Source organism: Botryllus schlosseri, chromosome 4, assembly GCF_051294905.1.
Source record: "Botryllus schlosseri isolate E-star chromosome 4, Bs_hap1, whole genome shotgun sequence".
NCBI classification, from domain to species: domain Eukaryota; kingdom Metazoa; phylum Chordata; class Ascidiacea; order Stolidobranchia; family Styelidae; genus Botryllus; species Botryllus schlosseri.
The window spans coordinates 28,432,143-28,457,045 of record NC_137239.1 but is presented as its reverse complement, the minus strand read 5'-3'; the positions used below and the strand labels follow the sequence as shown (position 1 = coordinate 28,457,045).

Here is a 24,903-nt window from a genome sequence, read left to right as displayed (position 1 = left end):
TAAATAAAAATGATTATAAAAACGATGTATAGAAAATGGAAGTGAAGTTATTGCAGTAGAAAATTTTTGATTTGAAAAAATAGTATTTACGGCGGGTAGGTCTATAATAAATAATAATCATAGAATTTGCCACCATAAATGCTACTATTACAAATCCAAAATTTTCTACAGCGATAACTTTGCTTCCTGGTTGTAACAGCGCGAAATTCGGAGGGCAACATAACAATTTATCAAGAAGCCAGTGAAATTTTAGGGAAAAAAAAAAATTTATCTTTTAACATTAGTGTTCAAAATTTCCAAATCTCTTTGGCACAACAAAAAAAACTGTCTGCTCACTTTCGCATTTTGGTGGTGGCGAGCTCCATTGCCCGGTAGAGTTGCACGTCGTTATAGCGCGCCCGATCATCACGTACTGATTCAAGCATGTGAACACGCAGACCGCGCCGTAACCCAAACTTGACGAAGTGCAGGCGTACGGAAACAGTTCCCCGTTTTCAATCGTTGATAGCGCGTTGCATTTCTCTGTGATTGCGTAAAAAAGAGAACATTCACATTGCAAACAGGTAAGATGTGATTACATCGATTAAATTCCTGGCAGCAGTCAAGTAGACTTTTGATAAGATCAGAAAGTTGGGTATCACTACCAATTCACATATTCTCATAGATATTTAGAAGGTTCACGAGCCCATCTTTCTAAAAAGACCCAAGAGAAGATACTCAAGTCTCATGAAATTAACTTACAGCCTATTATCCAGAGTTTCGATTTAACTTGAAAAAATATTACTTATGCATTTTCCAGGCGTCTCGTCCCACGAGCCGTCGACGTAGCAAGAGGTCTTTGATTCTCCGACGAGAATATAATCCGAAGAGCATGATGTGGTGCAGACCGTGCCCAAAGGTATTCTGTTGACGTTAAACTTTTTCAAAGGAATTTCACACATAGGGTTGAAAATCGAATAGTATATTCATATTGAAATGAGCCCGAATATTTTCGGCTGACACTCGTCAGGGGTAATCGTCTGCAACTAATAGAGAATTGGAAAGAACATCGTATATCAACAATCGTATCACGAAATATGACATCATGAGCAAGAAATGTTGAATACTAGAGAGTACTATTTTTTAGATGATACACCAACTCTTTTTGTCGACTTTTATCAAAATACACCAGCCAAGGCTGTGTCAACAAAATGAGTTCGAGTATCGTCAAAAATAGTACATTAAACGCTCTCGTACTCGACATTTCATGCTGGTGACGTCATATTTTGTGATACAATTGTTGATATACAATGTTCTTTCCAATTCTCTACTAGTTGGTGACGATTACCCCTGACGAGTGTCAGCCGAAAATATTCGGATTCATTTCAATATGAATACACTATAAAATTGTACATAGGGTTAGGCACAACGTTATAAACCAAGCAGCGAAAATTCGATCTTATGGAAATATAATCCTTCACACAAAGGATATTTGAAGATACTCCTGGAATTACAGTACTAAAGTATGCAACAAAGGACATTCACATTTTCATTCTTACTTCTCACGGTTGCAAATGGCCGGCGTCCTGTGCGTCGCCGTGTCGTTGTACGTTTCAAATTCGCAATAGCGAACGCACACCGGAAAGTCCGCGACCACCTTCTCGTATTCCACGCCCTCGTGGCTTTCCTCCAGCAGAGAGTAATCGATCACCCAGCGTCCCGCGTCGCACGATCGCAAGGCTATCTCGGACGTGACGAAGCCTTCGTCGCAGACAAACGAACAGACGCCGCCTTCGCGCACCAAATTTTCAGTGCACGCAGGAGGTACTACCTGTTTCACGTATTATTTTAGTGGTAAAGACTCTGGAGGTACAGGACTTCATTGCACAATTGAATCATACATTTATATTGAAATAAACACAAATATTTTTGACTGACACTCGTCAGGGACAGGGTTGTAAACAAGTCACAAGGCTCCGAGTCACAAGTCAATCTCACTCTTATAATTTTGACTCAAGTCAAGTCGAGTCATTTTCAATTCACTACCGAGTCAAGTCAGACTCCAAGTCAGCGAGCAGGGGGTCGAGTCCGAGTCATGGTATTATGACTCGAGTCCGAGTCCAAGTCATTGTGTTATCAGCTCAGTTTCCAGCAAAAGTCTTGTTAAACCCACTTTTTATAACTCTGTTTTAGATATCGAATAGTTCGCATTTATAGTATACTAGTTTTCCTTACTTTAAGCAGTATCTGGTCCCATCTTCAAGTACCAGTACCAATAGACGAAATCCCTATAGTGTGGTTACTTAACTATTCTTTGAAATTACGATGAAATGTTGGTCTTTGCCGTCCAAGTCTCGAGTCATGTGACTTGGTTCGAGTCATGCGCAATGACTCGAGTCCAAGTCGAGTCAATACACAAATTGACTCGAGTCGAGTCGAGTCATTTCCGTATTTTGAAAAAATGACTCGAGTCAAAACTATAAAAGTGAGATTGACTTGTGACTCGGAGCCTTGTGACTTGGTTACAACCCTGCATCAAGATACAAGTGTCCCATGCGAGATTTCGTAGGCTGCGCCTGACCTATTGACCCAAATGGCTGATAACACATACGTTAACGCAATAATGCAACAGATTAGAAAAGTACTCACGCGGCCATTCCGCGGCGGCACTATCGGCAAACACACTGGCACGCATTTCACCGGGCTGCCGGACCACGTCCCGTCACCCAGACACAACTTGGCCAGGTCCTGGACCAGGCCCACCTCTGCATCCTCCGCTGTGCAGTTAACCGAAGTAGTCACATTACCCACATCCGACACTGCGGTATTGTAACATATGTCCGAAATGTCCATGCCGTAGCCCGGGTCGCATGACAGGGTGCACATTGTCCCTTGTGATTGGTCCGTTAAGGAGCACGACTCTGGGGTCGTTGTCATATGGACCGTCTGCGCGATACTCGGACAGATTCCTGAGAAATTTTGAGTACTAAAAAAACTTGAAGAGCTTCTCTGAGGTACAGAGCTTCATTACACAATTGAATAGTATGTTCATATTGATACAATCACGAATATTTTCGGCTGACACTCGTCAGGGGTAATCGTCTGCAACTAGTACAGAAGTATTGTTGACAAAGTTGCTGACGATATATTTGTGTTCCCATCACTATGAATATACCATTAAATTCTATAATGAGAAATATTCATATATTTTGAATCAATGAGCAATTCGAATCTAAGATCGAAGCATCCTCAATTATGGCGAAGACGGTTGTTGAATTTTTGGTCAAAAAATTGTCAAAATTGTTTACAAAGTCAAAATGTTTTTGTAACCTGCATTTCGTTTGTGTCGTAGATTTTGCACTGTTGGTGAACAGATCATGTGATATTTTACAGCTTGTAGCCTACTTTATAGGCCTACCGTTGTAAACGGCCCATTGTCTGCTCATTGTGAATTATAAACATTCAAATGAAACAAATAGGTTGACTTGGTGTTATGGTTAACGTACCGCCATATCCTAACTGAAGCAAGACTTCTTGGGCATTGCATGGATCTTATATCAAGAAGCGCATGATGAAAAATTGTGATGTAGACAGGATTGCCAGAATCAAGCAACACGAATTGTCACCAGCAGTGTACGCGCAACTTGAGTGTTGTCAGCCGACAACTGCTGATGGTGAACGTTCTTTCTCCATTCCTGGCTAGCTACTTAGTAAGGACAGACACTTTCTACCAGAGAATGTAGGAAAGTATCTTTCATTGTATTACAACAAATTTTAATTATTTCTACCACAATGCGTAATGTACCTACTGGAATTCTTCATAGGGTCAGATTTCGTTAATATAAAGCTTTTTTCAAGTAAAAATTTGTCAGTTTTTCAGTCAGAAAAGTTTTTTTCAGGTCAAACTACTTCGTAAAGACAGACAGTTCCAACCAGAAATGAAGATAAGTGGTAAAATTCCAGCATTATGAGGAAAAACACATAATTTCCATACGTTAAGTCCAAATTTGGTCAAAATTAAGTTGTAAAGGTCAAAAAATGTCAAAATTTTGATTTTTTAGGTCAACATTTTCCATTTCTTAGGTCGAAACAGAATCGGCCTGGTCAATATATATTTGAAATTACTTTGACACCAATTCTATCGAAGCAGATTTTAACAAGAGAAGAAGTCACCAGTAGCAGTAGCCGCAGTGAAATTTAGAAGACTTTTATTGAACAACTCCAACGAGCACCTTCTCTAAACACATACAGACTCAACCTGATTAACATTTGTTGTTCCCTACTTCTAAATCCCCTGCCTGTTAGATTGTTGAGGCTGTTGATACTAATAATTCGAAAACGGTCCAATTTCTGATTGTGATTGCTCTTGGTTGACTGGTCAAATTTGGTGTGGAAAGTTTTAGTAAGCAACCTCTCGAATAAATCAAGGTGCTAGTGAATTCGGAAAAATCTGTATGCCGCATTTGCGCGTTTGAAAACTGAAGATTTTCTCTCCCTTTCTTGTGGGTCTAAATCTACAATATTAGCAAGCCAAAACTCAGTAAACACATACTGTTACACGTTCTAAACGCAGAGCTCCACTGTCCCGTGTGTAAGCACGCCAAGACGACAGACGTAACGTTATCTTCCAGTACATATCCGTCGTCGCAAGACACCACACACTCTCCCCCCGGTAAGATACCGATATCTTCAGACGAAGTCAGCTCGCTAGATGGCGCTATGCACGATTCCGGATGAATCAGCATATTCGGTACGATCGTCAACGGATAACAGTACGCTACAAACAGAAAAGTAGGGTTGTATTGACTCGAGTCATGACTCGACTCGAGTCCGACTCGAATCGCGATTTTCTGATGACCCGACTCGAGTCGTTTTCTCAAAATACGGAAATGACTCGACTCGAGTCAATCTGTATATTGACTGAACTTGGACTCGAGTCATCGCCCATGACTCGGACCAAGTCATATGACTCGAGACTCAGACGGCAAAGACCGACATTTCATCGTAATTTCGAAGCATAGTAAAGTAACCACACTATTGGGATTTCGTCTATTGGTATTGGTAGTTGAAAATGCGACCAGAAACTGAGGAAAATTAGTATATTAAAATGCGAACCATTCGACATCACCAGAGTTATAAAAAGTGGATTTAACAAGACTTTAATTGGAAAATGAGAAGTAAACACATTGACTTGGACTCGGACTCGAGTCAAAATACCGTGACTCGGACTCGACCCTCTGCTGGCCGACTTGGACTTGACTGGGTGGTGAATTGAAAATGACTCGACTTGACTCGAGTCAAAACTATAAAAGCGAGATTGACTTGTGACTCGGAGCATTGTGACTCGGTTACAACCACGCAGAAAAGGCACGCTCGACTATAATAATGGTTCTATGAAGTGCCGCTGACAAATTATCGGATATTCAAAATGCTCAACTAGGAACTAGAACTAACCTCCTTCAAAAATCCGCAACTAGCTAATTAAAACAACGGCAACAAGACCACAACGAGGATATGCGTTTCTAGCTGTTCAGCAACTAATTTTTTAAATATAGCAGAACTAGAACTTGAACTAGAACTAGTCACATTTCAAAATCCATTCCTTGAACTAGAACTACTGTCTTTTCAAAACCCGCGCATAGAACTAGAACAAGTCTGGGTACATGATCATTGATCACCTTCGCAGTTCGGCGGTGACCCTGACCAGAGCCCGTTCTCCTGACACACGAGCACGTTGCTCTCAGACTCGAGCTTGTAGCCGACGTTGCATTGGAACGAGCACGACAGCCCGGCCGAGATATCGCTGCCTTCGCCGGTACACATTTCGGGAAATACCTGCTCCCAAAATCACGATAACGAAAATCCAGCATATTTTGACATGATATTCAGAGTCTTAGCCATCAGTAAATAGAGGAGGGTTTATTAGCGGCAGGATCGGACAAATAGATAAATTGTAGTAGCCTGATTAGAGCGAAAATGCCGTCGATCTAATTCTAATATAATTTGGGACATGTACCTATGATTTAATTTCAATTCTAATCTAATCTCCACGTTTCCTGAAAATGCTACATGGGAGCAGTATTGTGCGAAACAAGCCAAGCTTGTTGTACAGACATTTGCCATTCCCAGCCTTGTCAGAGTCGAGGGAACCTGATTTTTGTGGTGCTTCTTTCTAGTGCCGAATTTAATTTGATTGCCAAGTTTTTACGTATTCAGCAGTTCTAACTATAACTTAATCAAGAAAAAATGTGTAGCTATCGTTCTAATCCTAATCGAATTTGGAAGAGCTTATGTTTTCGGCTGACACTCGTCAGGGGTAGTCGTCAGCGACTAGTAGAGAATTTGAAAGAACATTGTATATCAACAGGTGACGTCATACTTTCAATATCGATATACTATTAATTTGAATTTGGATAAAGCTAAAAATTTTGTAGTCGGTTAACTCAGAACTTTAGGGCTAGTATTATTCAAGGGTCTCGTTTAGAACATCATCGCAGCATATTAAAACAAAACTTACTTTCCCATTACTCGGCTCGGATAGGGGGCTACAGATTCCCCCAGATTGCTCACCCCTCGTGGAGCACACGGTTACTTTGGCGTTGTCACTGGAATATCCAGCGCTCGGGATGGCATACCTGGGACGACACATTGTCAAAATAACAGACACAAAGAACGTGATATACGGACCATGACACGCTGTCTTCTTCCTCGTCAAACTGAGATATGTCGTACGTCCAAATCGCTTGTGAGCTCGCAAATCTAGTAACAAAACACACATAACATCAACCATCTTCGAAGACAAGTCTTTCTATTTTGATGAATTATTAAAAAAAAATTTGTACAGAACGTTAAGTGAATAGGAATAGGACGTTATGTGTTTTAGTTCTTGATGTCTTTTATGGCATATACACCGTATACAATAGGGCTTTTCAAAAATGAGTTTTTTTTTCTCAAATCGTACTGGCTACTTGATAAAATTGTTAGGTTAACTAATTTAAGCCTACACACAAAATTTGGTTCAATTCCAGCCAGTAACCGCTTTGCTACAGGAGAATAAAGTTTATATTTATTACATAAAAATAAATAATAAATTATTTGAAAATTTTCTGTTCTCCCCATGAAAGTGTTGGGCTGTCTAAAGAAACGATGTTCACCAAATTTGGTTCAATTCCAACCAGTGGAAGCGGAGTTATTGACGTCGAAAAATTTGGATTTGAATAAAATGGTATTTGTACAGCTTCTTGGATAGCATTTACGGTGACCGATTCTTTATTTATTTATTATAGTTGTGCATAATTGTGCTCACCGTAAATACTATTTTATTCAAATAAAAAATTTTCGACGGCAATAACTCCATTTCCACTGGTTGGAATTGAACCAAATCTTGTGTGTAGGCTTAAATTAGGTAACCAAACAATTTTATCAAGTAGCCAGTATGATTTGAGAAAAAAAGTCATTTTTGAATACGGTATCATACTATACAAATCTCGCTTGACAAGGTAGGTGAAGAAATAGCCTTGTAAGGCTTTCTAATCTTGCACCAAACCTCCATGCTAACCCAGTAATGCTGTGCAGCAATGATAATCTCAATTGGCAACTGACCCAAAATCAGGATATAATTGATATCTACGCATTCGCAGAAACCACTCTCCCGTCGCCGAGTCGCAAGAAAACTGTTGAAGCTTATCCGTTTCATTGCAAGCGGCCATCGTTAGTCGCTGCCCTGGGTACGGGTACGCGACAGAAATGCACAGGCCTGAAAGATACAATATAGTTGGTGCCTAATTACATGATCACCATATTTTGAGATTGGGAAAGGAAGACGCTTTTCACAGGCTCCAAAAGTTACTGAAGGGTTTACCTATTTTATAAGGCCAATTTCATTAGGTTGACTAAAAAAAGTGTCATTTTTCAGATTTCACACCCGCGTAACCCAACGTCTATAATTTGGGTATCAAAATTTAACGATTTTCGCTATATTTCTGGGCATTTTAGGCTAAAAAAGTGGACAGATTGTCGAAATTTGGGCAAAGTCAGGACATTTCTTCAAAAAGGAAGACAAATGGTATTATGGCAACCATACCTATTTATCATCATCAGATTTTCAATTCAACATCACAATTACTTAAAACACCACATAATAATGAAATAGAGGGAATAATCACCAGTTCCAGAGTTTTTGAGTAGGGAAGCTGCATGCCAAGACCATCTATACTCTGGATTTTCAGCGTCGCAATCGCTCAACGATACCGTCCTGACGAAATTATCACTCCCAGAGAGACACGCTGTTTCCTGAGAAAAATTAATCAGTAAATATCTAAATCAATGCCTTACATTTATTTTACTGATCACAGGAATTGTCATCGCTCACAAATGGGCCGGTTTCTACCAGGGTTGTAAGAGTCACAATTTTTTGGTCATTGTGCATGACTCGAAGCAAGTCATATGACTCGAGACTAGGACCGCCAAGACAGACATTTCATTGTAATTTCGAAGAATAGTAAATTCGCCACATGATTGGTATTTCGTCTATCAGTCCCGATACTTGGAAAAGAGGGTCAGAAGCTGTTAGGACTCAGGAAAATTACTTTATTATGAATGCGAGCCATTCGATATCACTCGAGCAGAGTTTAAAAAGTGGGTTGAACTGGATTGAGCAAAACACAATGGCCTGGACTGGGACTCAACCCTCTACTGGCTGACTTAGACTCGAACTTGACTCGGTGGTGGATTGAAAATGACTCGACTTGACTCGAGTCAAAACTGTAAATGTGAGATAGAGTCGAGTCATTACAATCCTGCATAAATTCTACTTCCACTCCAGTACAAGAATATAATAATTCAATAGTATATTCATATTTTCAGCCGACCCTCGTCAGGGGTAATCGTCAGCAACTAGTAATACTTTGAGCTTATTCGAAGTTTCATGCCGAGGACGTTATAGTTGGTCATAGCTTTGTTGATATACAATATTCTTACCAATTCTCTATTAGTTGCTGACGATTACCCCTGACGAGTGTTAGCCGAAAACACTCAGGTTCATTTCAATATGAATATATTATTCAATTGCATATTGAGGTCCTGTACCTCCAAGAAGCTCTGAAGATAACAACAATTTTCTTGGCATGTTGGAACGAACAGGAAGTAGAAAATAAAAGTACACAGTAAAAATATTGGCAAACTCAACCCACCTCCAACCTATCAGTAATCCTTTTGCTCAAAAACACGAGAAATTGTGCCGCGGGGTAGCAGTACGCGTCCTCTCCTGACCAGGTGCCGTTATCGTGACACGTCCTCGAACCGGGCCCTTCGATCACGTATTCCAGATCGCAAAGGACCCGACACTCAGTGGCTGGCGAATAATGCGACAACGCGATATCTAATTGGCGACCTTCGTATTTGCAGACTACGACGCTGTCTTCCGGAGTTGGGAACCGTTTGCATTGGCGCTGGCATACGTTTCGATCTCCTGTCGATACGAGAATTGATGTTTCTTCATTCTCATACCATTGAGAGTTTGGTACCGTTTGTATTGTTTACTTGTTATTTTACCAACTGTTTAGTTACTTGTTATTATATAGCTAGATTGACAGCAGTGATATGCCAAATCATTAATTATAGATATACATATATGGGTTATATGTAATTGGTATTGCATGTTGACCTATATATGACTGTCTGTTTAATGTATGAGGTGACCAGCTGACTTGAAGGCCTGAAGGTCGTATCGCTGGCCACCATTTCACAGCATTACTTTCTTACACATGAAAATAAACTTCTGTCTGTCTGTCTGTCTGTCTGATGACAGGGATATTCCTGACATATATTCTGTGCTAGGCTAACGTTGGTGAATGTCAAAGCCATGGGTGGGCAATTTTATTTTCCAGTGAATGCTCAATGTGAAGGAAAAGGAAAGGACGTGGTTTATGTGCTTTTTTGCGGCATATACACCCACTCATGATAAACATACTCACGATCTGCGCATTAGGGCTCTTCAAAAATGAGTTTTTTTCTCAAATCGTACTGGCTACTTGATAAAATTGTTAGGTTACCTAATTTAAGCCTACATGCCAAATTTGGTTCAATTCCAGCCAGTAACCGCTTTGCTACAGGAGAAGAAAGTTTCTATTTATTATATAAAAATAAATAACAAAAAATTTGAAAATTTTCTGTTCACCCCATGAAAGTGTTAGGCTGTCTATAGAAACGATGTTCACCAAATTTGGTTCAATTCAAACCAGTGGAAGCGGAGTTATTGCCGTCGAAAAATTTGGATTATGAATAAAATAGTATTTACGGTGTTTTAGAGTCTTGTTAAAACCAATTTTTATAAGTGATATCGAATGTTTCGCATATAAAATATACTAATTTCCTCACTTTTAACAGTATCTGGTCCCTTTTTCAAGTACCAGGACCAATGGACGAAATACGAACAGTGTGGTTACTTAACTGTTCATCGAAATTACACTGAAATGAGTCGAGTCAAATGACTTGGTTCGAGTCACGCGCAATTACTTGAGTCCAAGTCAAGTCAATACGCAGATTGACTCGAGTAATTTGAGAAACCCTGGTTCAAAACAATTACACTAGTACCTTTATTGGGCTTTGATGTACACCTATTTAAGAGCCCCAGCACCAAACATTTGGATTTGCGTGTGAAGAAAGTCATATTATCTAAACTACCGCTCAAAATAAGCCTCACTCATTTCCGGTACCCATGTCCCTTCTGCACTGCATACCCTGGTGCTATTCCCCTGAACCAAATGTCCCGTGTCGCATGTGATCATGCATCTCGCTCCGGCATAGATTGGCGGCACTAAACAGCTTGAAGGGCTCACCTGAAATGGCATATTTTTACACATTGATGCATTTTAACCAACTTTGCAACTGTAGGATCAGAGTTAGATATTATAATTTTGGTATCAATAGTAGCAATTCGCATCAAAAATGTAGGGTAAATTTTTTTCGACCAGCTAAAATCAGGGTAGTAACCAAGTCACAAGCCAATCTCACTTTTATGGTTTTGACTAGAGGTCGGCCGATATTCATTTTTACAGGCCGATACCGATACCGATATATCGGCATACTCACAAGGCCGATAACCGATATCATAGGCCGATATTAACATGGAAGGAGCAGAGAACAATTTCACCAAAAATATTACATATTAGGCAAGATGGCACTCGCTCGTGCCACAGAAAGCTGAACAACGAGAAAACTGACATTGGAAAGAATTATTGCTGAATTGTGCACATTCGTTGAAAGTTGGGATAACCTGCAAGGGTAAATCTGTCATATATCACCCTTTGCGTCGTCGATTTCTTGAGATTGAAAACAGGGAGCATTGAATTTCCAATATTTTTCAATTTTTTTTTAAATGTAAAATATCGGCCGCAATATCGGCCTTCATAGGCCGATATCGATAATCGGAAAAGCTCTAAATATCGGTCTCGATAATCGGCCATTTTGATAATCGGTCGACCTCTAGTTTTGACTCGAGTAAAGTCGAGTCATTTTCAATTCACCACCAAGTCAAGTTCGAGTCCATGTCTGTCTTGGCTGTCCCAGTCTCAAGTCATATGACTTGGTTCGAGTCACGCGCAATGACTCGAGTACAAGTCGAGTCAATACAAAAATTGACTCGAGTCATTTTACGCATTTGAAAAAATGACTTGAGTCAAGTTGAGTCATGGCTCGGGTCATTACAACCCTGGGTGTTATGATATCATTAGGCGGGACTCGAATACTCAACTCAAAATCTAGGCGCTCAGACACTCTATTTCGCCCAAGCTAACTCCAATTTGATCTACTCACCGTCGCGTGCGCCACAAACTCTAGAGACGGACAGACACGCACGCACGTAGGTTCCAAGCCGGACCACGACCCGTTGGCCAAACAAGACCTTATCCGTTCTTTCGCAGACAAATAGTATCCCTCTATGCACGAGTATTCGCATTCCTTTCCGTACAGCATACGCTGTTGCTGTACTAAGCAATTCAGCGGCGTTATCAAGGCATTGGGTGGTAGCTCAAGAGCGTCGCAGACAGCTAAAAACACAAACGGTTTAAACAGGCTTCGTTAGTTGCTGACGGTAGCTCTCTTTTTCATTACAAGTATCTGGAATTTACCAATATAAACAAGTTTGCCATACCGGCAGGCTTGGAGAGCTAGAAAATTTTCAGCTGGTGACACACCGTGTGGCTTCATTCTGACAATGTTGTCTACATCACAATTTTTTATCATGCGCTTCTTGATACCAAAACCAAGCAATGCCCACACAGTGTTTCTTCAGTTAGGATATTACGGTACGTTAAGCGTAACACCATATCAACCTATCTGTTTCGTTTGACCGTTTATGATTCGCAATGAGCAGACAGTGGGCCCTCTACAACGGCAGGCCTATAAAGTATGCTGCAAGCTATGTAATGTCAAATGATAAGTTCACCAACAGTGCAAACATCTACGATACAAACGAAATGCAGGTTGCAAAAAAATTTCGAATTTTTATTAAATTTTGACAATTTTTTGACCTAACGCTACAATTTTGACAAAAGTTGTTGGCCTTTTTATAGTCACCCGTTCACAAATTTTGCAGTTAAACCCATTGGAGTTTTTAGCAGTTCTCAGTTTTATATCCATGTCGATGCCAACCCTGGATACACCGCTAAATACCAACGAACACTCGTACTGGCGCATTGAAAATCTTCTCCACTCCAGGAACCGTCCCACTGACAAATTCTGGCCGTTTCCGTTATGGGATAAGTGCCAGGGTCACACTCTAATTTACAGGTAGACCCCTCCTCCACTCTGCCGCCGGCACTGTTGCAATTCCTGAAGACACATCGTCAATTACTGCTAGGTTAACCAAAAAGTTGGTACTGAAGACTTCACGTAATGGAGATTGTGTTGAATATAGTCAATGTCATGTATGGGAATCCTTTAAAATAACCATAAACCGTAATTCTTACTGTAACCCGAACATGACCTTATCAGTAGTCATAAATGCAATGCAAGCTAACCTAACCAGAGTTGTAATGACTCGAGTAAATAGTAAAGTTATGGTACCACATTATTGGTATTTAGTGTATCAGTACTGATACTTGGAAAATAGGGTCAGAAACTGTTAACACTGAGGAAACTTATTATATTATGAATGCGAGCCATTCTGTATCACGCGACTCTCCACTAGCTGACTTGGACTCGGTGGTGAATTGATAATACTCGACTTGACTCGAGTTTAAACTATAAAAGTGAGATTGACTTGTGACTAAGAACCATGTGACTTGGTTACAACCCTGACCTAACCCGAAACCATGACCTTAACTCAATATTTTGAATGCATCAGTATTTTAAACACCCTATTTTGAATACATCTCTATTTCCAATGCCTCGATATTTTCAACGGCACTAGCTATTTCGACAGAAAGCCAAGAAAAACACATATATGCTGCATGTCAATAACTCTAGAATGGCCAGCATTAGAGTTGTTCAAAAACGACAGTTTTTTTTCAAATTTGACAGGCTGGTTGATAAAATTGTGGAGTTGATTGAGTTGAGTTGAGTTGAGTTGAAAATTTGCCCTGTGCCAACATGTAAAAGCCAAGTTATTGAAGTTTAGAAAGTTGAGAATTGTTCAAAAAAAATTGGAAAACAATTAGGCTCCCGATGAAATTGGTATGTTGTCTAAAAACGAATTTTGGCTCGATTCCAACACGTAGAAGCTAAGATACTGGCGTCGAAAATTTTGAATTTGAAACAAATAGTATTTACGATGGGTAAATATAATTACTAACCAACGAATTTTCCACTGTAAATACTATTTTTCCAAATCCAAAATTTGTACTCCAATAATTTCACTTCTACTGGTTGGCATTGAGCCAAATTTGATGGACATCGATTTTTTCGCCAGCTTAACAATTCTATCAAGTAGCCAGTCAAATTTTTTTTTTAAATGTGATTTTTGAACAAGGCCAACAAACATGCCAATCGTAATGCGACTGATCAAATCACACGCAACAAACAGTCAAAACTCACGTTATAGTTCCGTTTACAAGTGGGTCCAAAGCCGGACAGAACTGCCTGCATATAAAAACTGTCGAGCTCCAGATACCATTGTCGCAACTTATTGTAGTGGGGTACGATACAGGCTCGCCGACAGCGCAAAACCACGAACACACCTGACCCTAAAATGCAAACTGTGGCTACGATCCAGTTCACTTTATTAGTAATAATGTCATTATTTCAAAACACCACAAGACTGCGATACAATGAAAAGATAGGAAGGTGTCGAAACGTCTTGGAGTAGCATTTTAAATCAGACAACCACCTGTGCCTAGGCGACTCAAAGAGGAAGCATGCTCCCTGGATGGAAAGAAATAAGAGATAACATAAATATAGCATAAAAGGACAAGCGACGAAAATGAAGAGGTATGTGTCGGCAGGCAAAATCGTTCTATATTGTCAGATCCGTTATTCTCTAGCTGTGATTAGTGTTCAATTATTCATTAGAAGAGCTTCTTGGAGGTACTGAACTTCAATATACAATTGAATAATATATTCCTGACACTTCATCAGGGGTAATCGTCAGCAACTAGAAGATGTTTGGAAAGAATATCATATATATCATATATGATTGTTGACATAAAATTTTCTTTCCAATTCTCCACTTCCCCTGACGAATGTCAGCCGAAAATATTCGGGTTCACTTGAATATGAATACACCGTTAAATTGTAAATTGACTCTTATAAATACAACAAATTGAGAGTACTTTCCCCTTACGACAGTGCAACGAGTTTTGCCTAAAAGTACGTTAAGCAGAAGTGGCAGTTAGCCAGAAAACAAAACCTCTCCAGTAAGTATTGCAGGTAGGCTATTCCAGACCTACTTGACCAGGCTCGTGTTAACGCACGTATGCAATAACGACAGGGTTTCGAGTTTTAAATGGGACTAACGTGAGTCATGTGACTGAAAAACTAGAACTGTTTCGTTACTATCCACTGGGGTTGTTCGAAAAATAACTTTTTTCCAGATTCCGGGGATCACTGAATAAATTGGAAGGTTGCCTGGAAAAAACGCTGCACGCCAAATTTTGCTCGATTCAAACTGGTAGATGTGAATGTGCAGGAGTTTGAAATTTACTTTTTTCAAATTTTACTGTCAACCAGGGTTGTAATGACTCGAGTCATGACTCGACTCGAGTCACGATTTTCTGATGACTCGACTTGACTCGAGTCACTTTTACAAAATTCAGAAATGACTCGACTCGAGTCAATTTGTGTATTGACTCGACTTGGACTCGAGTCATTGCGCATGACTCGAACCAAGTCATATGACTCGAGACTCAGACTTCGGAAACCGACGATTCATTGTAATTTCGAAGAATAGTAAAGTTGCCACACTATTGGGATCTCGACTATTGGTACTGGTACTTGAAAATGCGACCAGGAACTGATAAAAGTGAGGAAAATTAGTATATTATAAATGCGAACCATTCGATATCATCAAACGGAGTTATAGAAGGTGGGTTTAACAAGACATTGACAGGAATCCAAGCAGTCAACACTATGACTTGGACTCGACTCGAGTCATAATACTGTGACTCGGACTCAAGCCTATTTTTGCTGACTTGGACTCGGACTTGACTCGGTGGTGAATTGGAAATGACTCGACTTGACTCGAGTCAAAACTATAAAACTGAGATTGACTTGTGACTCGGTGCCTTGTGACTTGGTTGCAACCATGCTGTCAACCCCATGAAATTGTAAAGCTGTCTAAAATGAACGATGCTCAGCAATTTTTGCTCGCTACCACCCGTAGAAGCGAAGTTATCGCAGTTAAAAATTTGGGATTCGCAAAAACTAGCCTGGACGGTAGGGCTCTTCAAAAATGACTTTTTTTCTCAAATCGTACTGGCTACTTGATAAAATTGTTAGGTTACCTAATTTAAGCCTACACACCAATTTTGGTTCAATTCCAATCAGTAACCGCTTTGCTACAGGAGAATAAAGTTTCTATTTATTATATAAAAATAAATAATGAAAAATTTGAAAATTTTCTGTTCACTCCATGAAAGTGTTAGGCTGTCTATAGAAACGATGCTCACCAAATTTGGTTCAATTCCAACCAGTGGAAGCGGAGTTATTGCCGTCGAAAAATTTGGAATTGAATAAAATAGGATTTACGGTGACCAATTCTTTGTTTATTTATTATAGTTGTGCTCCCCGTAAATACTATTTTATTCAAATCAAAATTTTTCGACGGCAATAACTCCGCTTCCACTGGTTGGAATTGAACCAAATGTTGTGTGTAGGCTTAAATTAGGTAACCTAACAATTTTATTAAGTAGCCAGTATGATTTGAGAAAAAAAGTCATTTTTGAAGAGCCCTTCTGGCCGGTGGGTAATCTCAGACAGGGTTAACAGTGAAATTTGAAAATCTTTTTAAAAAAATTTTATAATACCCTCAAAATTTTTTCAAACTCCTGTGTGTTCACATATACCAGTTGGAATCGAGCAAAATTTGGCGAGTAGCGATTTTTCAGGCGACTTAACAATTTAATCAGTGAATGACCGGAATCTGGAAAAAGGGTACTTTTGAACGACCCTACTATCAAGTCTTTTGTAGCCGATAAAATTTGCAATAGTGTCACCCTCCTACAAAAACACTGACCTGTTCGGCCCACTCCTCAAGACACACAGACGGCGAAAAACTAACATCCTCGGTCGCAACCACCTTCAAAGGCGGGCAAGTCCTCGCGTCACCCTTCAACGCGCACAGCGTGTACAAGTCGGATTTATAAAAATCGTCGTACTTCCAACCAGTGGACGCCAAATTACCCTCGTCCAACATGACCGGGTCTACCATGACCGCGTGGTAGGACTGCTTGGTGTGGTCCAGTAACGCACGCGACGACCCTAGTATCACGGCGGGTATTCCTTTCAGGAAGAAATGAAGGGGCTTGTCGGGGTTTACCGAGCATTCCCATTGTTGGTGGGGGTCGGTCATGTTGCAGTCGATGAGATAGAGTCTGAAACACAGAACGCAATGGACTTGACTCGAGTCCGTTTTTGTATTGACTCGATTGTACTCGACTCGTTGTGCATGACTCAAACCAAGTCATATGACTCGAGACCAAGACGGCCAAGACAGACATTTCATTGTAACTTCGAAGAATAGCAAAGTCACCGCACGATTGGTATTTCATCTTGTCAGTCCTGATACTCGGAAGAGGGCCAGAAATTGTTAGGAGTGAGGAAAATTACGATATTATGAATGTATATATAATTGGATTATGAATAAAATAGTATTTACAGTGACCAATTCCTAAATTATCTATTATACTGGTGCCCACCGTAAATACTATTTTATTCAAATCCAAATTTTTCGACGGAAATAACTCCGCTTCCACTGGTTGAAATTGAACCAAATTTGGTGAACATCGTTTCTATAGACAACCTAACACTTTCATGGGGCAAACAGAAAATTTTCAAATTTTTCTGTTATTTATTTTTATGTAATAAATAGAACTTCCTTGTCCTGTAGCAATGCGGTTACTGGTTGGAATTGAACCAAATTTGGTGCGTAGGCTTGAATTAGGTAACCTAACAATTTTATCAAGTAGCCAGTGCGATTTGAGAAAAAAAAAGTCATTTTTGAAGAGCCCTACTGCACAGTGAACACTATGACTCGGACTCGACCCTCTACTCGCTGACTTGGACTCGGTGGTGAATTGAAAATGACTCGACTTGACTCGAGTCAAACTTATAAAAGTGAGATTGACTTGTGACTCGGAATAGAGCAATGAGAGCCAATGTTTGCAGTACTGAAATAACACGGCTATCACTGCAAGTTATTCTATCAACAATTACTGTTACGATCGATTTTTTTCCTCAACGTGTAAGCCTTGAAACCAAAACAGCGTTCATTTATTTTAACAGTAAATCATTATATTGAAAAATAGTATTTACGGTGGGAAATTTTATTGTTATTAATCATAGAATTACCCACCGTAAATACTATTTTTTCATACCCAAAATTATCTATTACGACAACTTCGTTTCTACGGGTTGATATTTATCATAATTAGTTATTCATGTTTTTAGGACAACCTAACAATTTCATGGGGTATCAAGTAAAATCTTAAATATTTAATATTTTTTTTTGTATGATAAATCTAAAATTCTCTACGATGACTTTGCTTCTAAAGATTGGAATTGAGTCGAATTTGATACGCATTGTTTTTTAGCCAACCTAACAACCGAATAGTGTATTCATGTTGAAGTGAACCCGAATATTGTCGGCTGACACTCGTCAGGGGTAATCGTCAGCAACTTATAGAGAATTGGAAGGAACATTGTACATCAACAATCGTATCACAAGATATATCATCGCCGTTACGAAATTTAGCACAATCCTGCTTTTGATAAATGTTGACGTCTTTTTTGCAATACAATGGTATAGCCGTATTGAAATGAAACTGGGTATTTTCGGCTAACAATTGTCTACCAGTTGCTGACGATTACCCCTGACGAGTGTCAGTTAAAAATATTCGGGATGATTTCAATATGGATATACCATCCAATTGTATATTGAAGGTCTGTACCTGTGAGGAGCTCTTCAGCCCAACAATCTTATCAACTAGCCAGTGAAATTTGGAAAAAAGAGTAATTTCACAGCACACAACCGGCTATCCAGTCCAATCCCTATACACACCTGGCTCCATGAGCGGCACCAGACGCAGTCAAGCACAGCCCACTGGCAAGGTTTACCACGAGGTCCGTATACTTCCACGCCCAAACAGACCGTATTTCGCCCCGGCAAGACTCTATCATAAGCTCTGCGTTGAAATATGGCCCCGTCTTTATGATCGGCAACAGGCAGAAAGGCAAGCTGGAAGACTCGACACTTGTTTGCATGTGGAAGTGTTTCACATCTGAGAGAAAAAGCGGGTTTACCTGTTAAAGGGGCACTTCACTCTAAAAATAATGTGGTCTCAAATTGAAAGGCAAAACGAAAAAAAATTTTGGGCCGCAGCCGTTTTCTTCAGAACGCTACCGTAATGGAGCTGTAATATTATTAAAATTTCCACAAAAACTTCACGCTCCAGCAGTCACGCTTTATATCGTTGTCAGCCGATGTCATGAAGGAAATATGTGGTACACGCCAATGTGGTTCAGATACCGCGCTCAACAGAAGATGTTCGGTCAGGAGATTGACGTCAAAATCGGGCCTAGTGTATTCTATTTCTGTCGTGTACGACATATTTCCTTCACAACATCGACTGACAACTATATAAAGTTTGATTTCCGCATGACTGCCGGAGCGTGACGTTTTTGCGGAAATTTCAATAAATTGCAGCTACATTACGGTGGCGTTCTGAAGAAAACGGCTGCAGCCAAATTTTTTTTTTATTTGATAAGACGATTGAAATTTCAATTTGGAATTGCATTATTTCTACTGGTTGTGTCAAATTTTATATTCAGCGATTTTTCAGGCAACAGTCTAATCACAAGGCCAGTAAATTTTGCAAAAAAAAATTTTGAATTGCCCTAAAGCGAGCATTGTAATGACTCGAGTCATGACTCGACTTGACTCGAGTCATTTTCTCAAAATACGAAAATGATTCGACTCGACGGGAGTCAATCTGTGTATTGACTCGACTTGGACCCGAGCCAAAGCGCGTCACTCAAACCAAGTCACATGACTCGAGACTCAGACGGCAAAGACCGACATTTCGTTGTCATTTCGAAGAATAGTAAGGTAACCACCTTATTGGGATTTCGTCTATTGGTGCTGCTACTTCAAAATGCGACCAGAAACCGCTAAATTTGATGAAAATTAGCGTATCATACATGCGAACCATTCGAAATCACGAAACAGAGCTATAAAACTGGGTTTAAGGAGACCTTAACAGGAAACTGAGCAGTCAACACCATGACTTGGACTCGGACTTGACTCGGTGGTGAATTGAAAATGACTCGACTTGACTCGAGTCAAAACTATGAAAGTGAGATTGACTTTAGACTCGGAGCCTCGTGACTTGGTTACAACCCTGCCTAAAGCTACACGACAATCTATTCTCTCACCCACGCATGTAGCGACCGTATCATTCCACTGCCCGTCGGGCTGGCAAAGATAAATTCCATTTCCTTGAGAATACGTTTTGCCGAATCTGCACTCCATGTAACAAATCTGACCCACGTGCATATCTTGGCAGTTGACCGAGATGTCTTCGCATTTCTCTGCGAAAATGCATACTTCAGCGGCAAGGCAGACCACATTAACCACGTCTGGCAACCACGGCACCTCAATGGTTTGACTTGGGCTGGGCACTATGATTCTTACGAGTATTGAAATAATCCGATACCTACCTCTAAGACAGTGGTTCTCAAACTTTTTTAGACACGCTACCCTTTATGATAGTGAAAAATTTCGCGCCCATGGTATCGTGATCGTGATATCACAATACAAAACCAGAATGCTGACAATCCCAACGGATAGTTTGATGGCATGGAAGGTTATGACTAGGATAAGTTTTTGTCGCAATCAAATCCGCAGAAAGTTGCACATTTATTTTTCACATAAGTTGCAGTAAAAAGTTGCATTTCACAAAAGTTGCATCAAAAGATCACATTTTGGTCAGTTGACTAAAAAACGGTCATCTTCCCAGCTCCACTTCCGAAATACACATTCTCATTCTGATTCCACATTCTCCATTGGTTGACTTTGTCGCTCATCTCCCGAAATACCCGTTACAGCGTTACTTCAGTGCCGATATACGATATTTCAGTCGAATTTGGCCGTGTATTTCACCAAACTTCTTAAAAAACAGTGACATAATCGAGCGATCTATTTACATGTACTACCAAATACTTCCAGTAAAAAGTTGATAGCATAAAAGATGGAAAAAACTTTCATGAAAAATCGCAAAAGTTGCAGAAAATTGGACGATAATTGCAAAAAGTTGCACTATTAGATTTCTTCGATCAGCTTAGAACCGCATTCTACATAACTTCCGAGTATTTAGGAAGCTGCCGGTTGCTGTAAAAAAAAGTTGCAAAAACTTGCCCTAGTTAAGACTGTTGATGAGAGAATTCTCAAATATGAAATTAGGACTATACATAGACCAATAACTATGATTTGGACGTAAATGGCACGGAGCACCAAACAAAAATGTCAGTTGGCCGCAGCTTCATGCCTCCCTTCACATGCTTTCATGCCCCCCCTCCCGTTTGTAAACCCCTGCTCCAGGAGGTAATGTAACAATGACAATCATTGCTTCGATACTATTTTTCACTGTGGGAAGCTTGAAACAGCTGGTTTTACCAAAAAATTTTGCTTCACTTTACAAAACTCTAAAACATGACCTTAATGGGTTGCGAAACCAGGAAGTAATATATCGTTGAATTCAGAATTTCAACTCGTTGAATTCAGAATTTCAACACCTAACCAACTACGCCATGAAGCCAGACGAGAACAAGGCAATCGAGCGTGTATATAATCAAGAAGACGAGATAACCTTGTTGTAAAAATACACAAGTTTTGGTTGCTTCCTTATAGAGTCCACAACGTTTACCAAGGGCGAATAAGTATGTGCTGTTCACAGCGACAGAGATGACTTCTAATCTGATTGATACTGTCAATACATGGTACACTATGTGCCCTAATTTATCTCGATATTGAATTCATGTGGGCCGCGGCCAGGGCATGGTATGGTATGGTATGGTATGGAAGTATGGTATGGTATGGATCGATATTTTGGTATGGAATATGGAACGATGCAAGTATGGTATGGAATGGAAGATTTTAATCTATGGTATGGAACGACATTTCCATACTTCCATACTTTGGTATTTTATCGTGATCTGTGAAAGCTTTATCAAGCGTACGTTGTTCGCTGTTGACGGAATACGATTGCTTTTGTTATGTGTGAACGCTGTGTAGGAATAAATACACGCTCATGCTTATGCAAGGGTTTTAGGAGCACCTGAAATGACATGATTTTGTGATGTAATAATGACAACAGTAATGATGAGTCTACTAGACACGGCGTTTACGAGCGTAGTCTATCATGTGACGGAATAATTGGTAATGTAGGCTACTCCAACTACCTCATTCCTTGAGTGACGATAGCATACTAGCAATCATGCTGCAATGTACTAATAGCTCAATGTGGTTGATAATTACGTTTCTTCTGAAACTTTGTCCGCCACATTTACACTATTTACATACCGAGATATCTTATTGGTCATATTTCAAACGCTTTCGCATTAGTATTATAGATCAGAGAGTGGGGTAGTTATAGTTTGAAATTCTCGCCACGCTAACCTCAATAAAATACTGTACTAATAATCACGCAGATCGCTGCAGTATTGATCACCTGCAGCAGGGATATTTTGTGGGTGCGCCTATTTTATAAATGATTGTGCAAATATTTCCTCCAAGTTACATGGGCCTAATGCCAATGTATCGGAAATGCGATGATATTCTTATGGAGGGTCCTAGATAACAATCCGCTGACTATCTCATTTTGCTCGCGGAAGCTGTAGACCAGTGGTTCTTAACCTTTTTTCCTCCAGCGCCCCCTTTCAAAAATTATCGTGCTCCAGCGCCCCCCAACCTTATATTGTAAGGAATGTAATAAAGACAATGAGTAAGAGGGAGGGCCGTAACAGCCCTTCGTCAACCCCCTAAAAACGATTGCCTTGCGCACCCATAGCGTGATAAACCAAATTTCTGAGGGCTTCGCCCACAAGAGCTCCGTAGCGTGATTTCGATGGTCAGCAAAGTTTGTGTGGCCTGGTCGCCCTAGGTACCAAAATTTTCTATAATGCATGAATGAATAGGTGGTAGTTACATATATAAGCCGCTATAAATTTTTATCCTCTCAGCCTACGAAATCAGATTTACCAGTAGCGCTGAGTGAGCTGTTGTATGGGAAAATAAAGGGCACGTAGCCTAATTAATAATTAAACATATTCGGGCGTGCCCGTAGGTACAATTAATTCGTTACCGGGACGTAACTGCACTTCGTCAGCCCCCCCCCAAAAAAAACGTTGGTCTTGGGCCCCCATCGGGTGATAGACCAAACTTCTGGGGGGCTTCGCCCCCAGACCCCATTCTGCTATCGGCTATTTGCTGATACTAGTCATCTACATTGGGTGTCCATTGTCGATTTACTGAGTCATAGACGCGCGAAGCTCAAAAAGTTTCAATAATTAATGATTGAATTGGCCAATATAATCGGGAATTGCATGTATATTGATATCAATTTTTATGCTCTCTCTTCTCACGTAAACATATTTACCGGTAGAGTTGTATGATGTGTGATTGAAAAGGTAGGATCCCTCAATAATAATTATACATCTTCGGGCGTATACCCGTTGGCAGGAACGAAGCGGCACTTCGTCAGGCCCGCCGAAAAAACTTTGGTCTTTGGCTCCCATGGGGTGATAAACCGACCGCCCCCCATCACGTTGTTCGCTTTTGCCACGAAATCAACTGTACTGTTTAGCGAGCCAGTGCGAAGCGCGAAATTCATGATAAAATCGGTCAGTAAGATCGGGAATTGCATATATATTGCTATCAATTCCTTGCCCTCTCTGCTCACGTTACCAGATTTACCGGTAGAGTTGAGTAAGGTGCAATGTTTGCTCTAAGCTACGCACGTGCGCAGTGCTGACACGGTCTCTGCGCACAGAAAATCTACGTTGCGCACAACAAATCCGATGTTATGACCTTTTTTTTAGTCGCTACGCACTGTTGTCCAAGGGTCATGACTTCGTTGCATGATGTTATTTCGTGACCTCCTGTCTGCTATATATCAAAAAATATAGAATCGCCTAACAGGGATATCGCCCAACAGGAATATCTAGTTTTAGATATCCCTGTCGCCCAATCGTCCTAAACGCACACGATTTCAAATTGGTATTTCTTCACTGGCATATAATTTTTCCCCGCCAGATGGAATTCCTCTTCTGGGTTCAGATTGCCAAGATAGCAACATTTGGTGCCAGTCATTTAGGCGCCCATGGACAAGTCTTTTGTAGGCTATATATAACGAAGTTTCGGTGTTAATTTGCTCTGAATACTCATTAAGGATATGTTCTACCACCACAGCATCTACTGCGAAGCCGCCATTTTTCTCCAGCGCCCCCCACACCGCCCCCCATTTTGCCCCCTGAGCGTTTCCGCCCCCTTCAAAATCGCAAGGTTAAGAACCACTGCTGTAGACGTACACGGCACCTCATCATCGTGAACTAAACCTCACCAAAACAGACTCTGTAAAACTATTACCAGGAATTAGATTCGCTTCTTGGTTGGTTTAAGCAATATTTACATCCGAAATATCATAATACAGGTGCTAGGAAAGGTACTTCACTATGATATTGAAGTATTTGAAAGTATGGAATATGTATCAAGTATGGTATGGAACATTGTTGGTATGGTATGGAAAATTGCAAGTATGGTATGGAGAGAGTCAGGCAAGTATGGAGTATGGAAAATCCACGTTCCATACCATACCATACCATGCCCTGCCCGCGGCCTCTACGAAATTTGAAAACTGGCCTGAGACCCGTTTTGAGTTGACGACCCGTGATCTGAACTATAATTCTCATTGATAATTAACTCTTAATGGCAAGGAACGTATATTATCAATAGGCGTACTCAGGGTTGTAATGACTCGAGTCATTTTTTCAAATTTTTGTATAGACTCGGCTTGTACTCGAGTCATTGTGCACGACTCGAACCAAGTCATATGACTCGAGACACAGACGGACAAGACAGACATTTCATTGTAACTTGAAGTATAGTAAAGTCAGCACGTTATTAGTATTTCGTCTATCAGTCCTGATAGTTGGAAATTAGGGCCAGAAACTGTTAAAATGAAAAAAATCACTATTATATGAACGCGAGATCACTCG

The 24,903-nt window shown here is 40.3% G+C and overlaps 1 protein-coding gene across 2 annotated transcripts in view; it reads right to left on the bottom strand.

Annotated features, from left to right (window-relative positions):
• The window catches only part of LOC145437719 (uncharacterized), an 87,290-nt gene that overhangs the window by 27,554 nt on the left and 34,833 nt on the right, over positions 1 to 24,903 (bottom strand). For both annotated transcript variants that reach the window (XM_080314997.1, XM_080314998.1), the window contains exons 26-43: positions 20,065 to 20,220; positions 18,692 to 18,911; positions 16,649 to 17,006; positions 14,014 to 14,162; positions 12,668 to 12,810; positions 11,794 to 12,026; positions 10,682 to 10,817; positions 9,171 to 9,448; positions 8,145 to 8,271; positions 7,582 to 7,735; positions 6,667 to 6,738; positions 6,497 to 6,614; positions 5,658 to 5,814; positions 4,532 to 4,756; positions 2,629 to 2,948; positions 1,539 to 1,810; positions 785 to 903; positions 337 to 522 (exon numbers count right to left, since the gene is read on the bottom strand). In XM_080314997.1, coding sequence (XP_080171123.1) covers positions 337 to 522; positions 785 to 903; positions 1,539 to 1,810; positions 2,629 to 2,948; positions 4,532 to 4,756; positions 5,658 to 5,814; positions 6,497 to 6,614; positions 6,667 to 6,738; positions 7,582 to 7,735; positions 8,145 to 8,271; positions 9,171 to 9,448; positions 10,682 to 10,817; positions 11,794 to 12,026; positions 12,668 to 12,810; positions 14,014 to 14,162; positions 16,649 to 17,006; positions 18,692 to 18,911; positions 20,065 to 20,220 — 3,423 coding nt within the window. The remainder of the gene's footprint in view (positions 1 to 336; positions 523 to 784; positions 904 to 1,538; positions 1,811 to 2,628; positions 2,949 to 4,531; positions 4,757 to 5,657; positions 5,815 to 6,496; positions 6,615 to 6,666; positions 6,739 to 7,581; positions 7,736 to 8,144; positions 8,272 to 9,170; positions 9,449 to 10,681; positions 10,818 to 11,793; positions 12,027 to 12,667; positions 12,811 to 14,013; positions 14,163 to 16,648; positions 17,007 to 18,691; positions 18,912 to 20,064; positions 20,221 to 24,903) is intronic.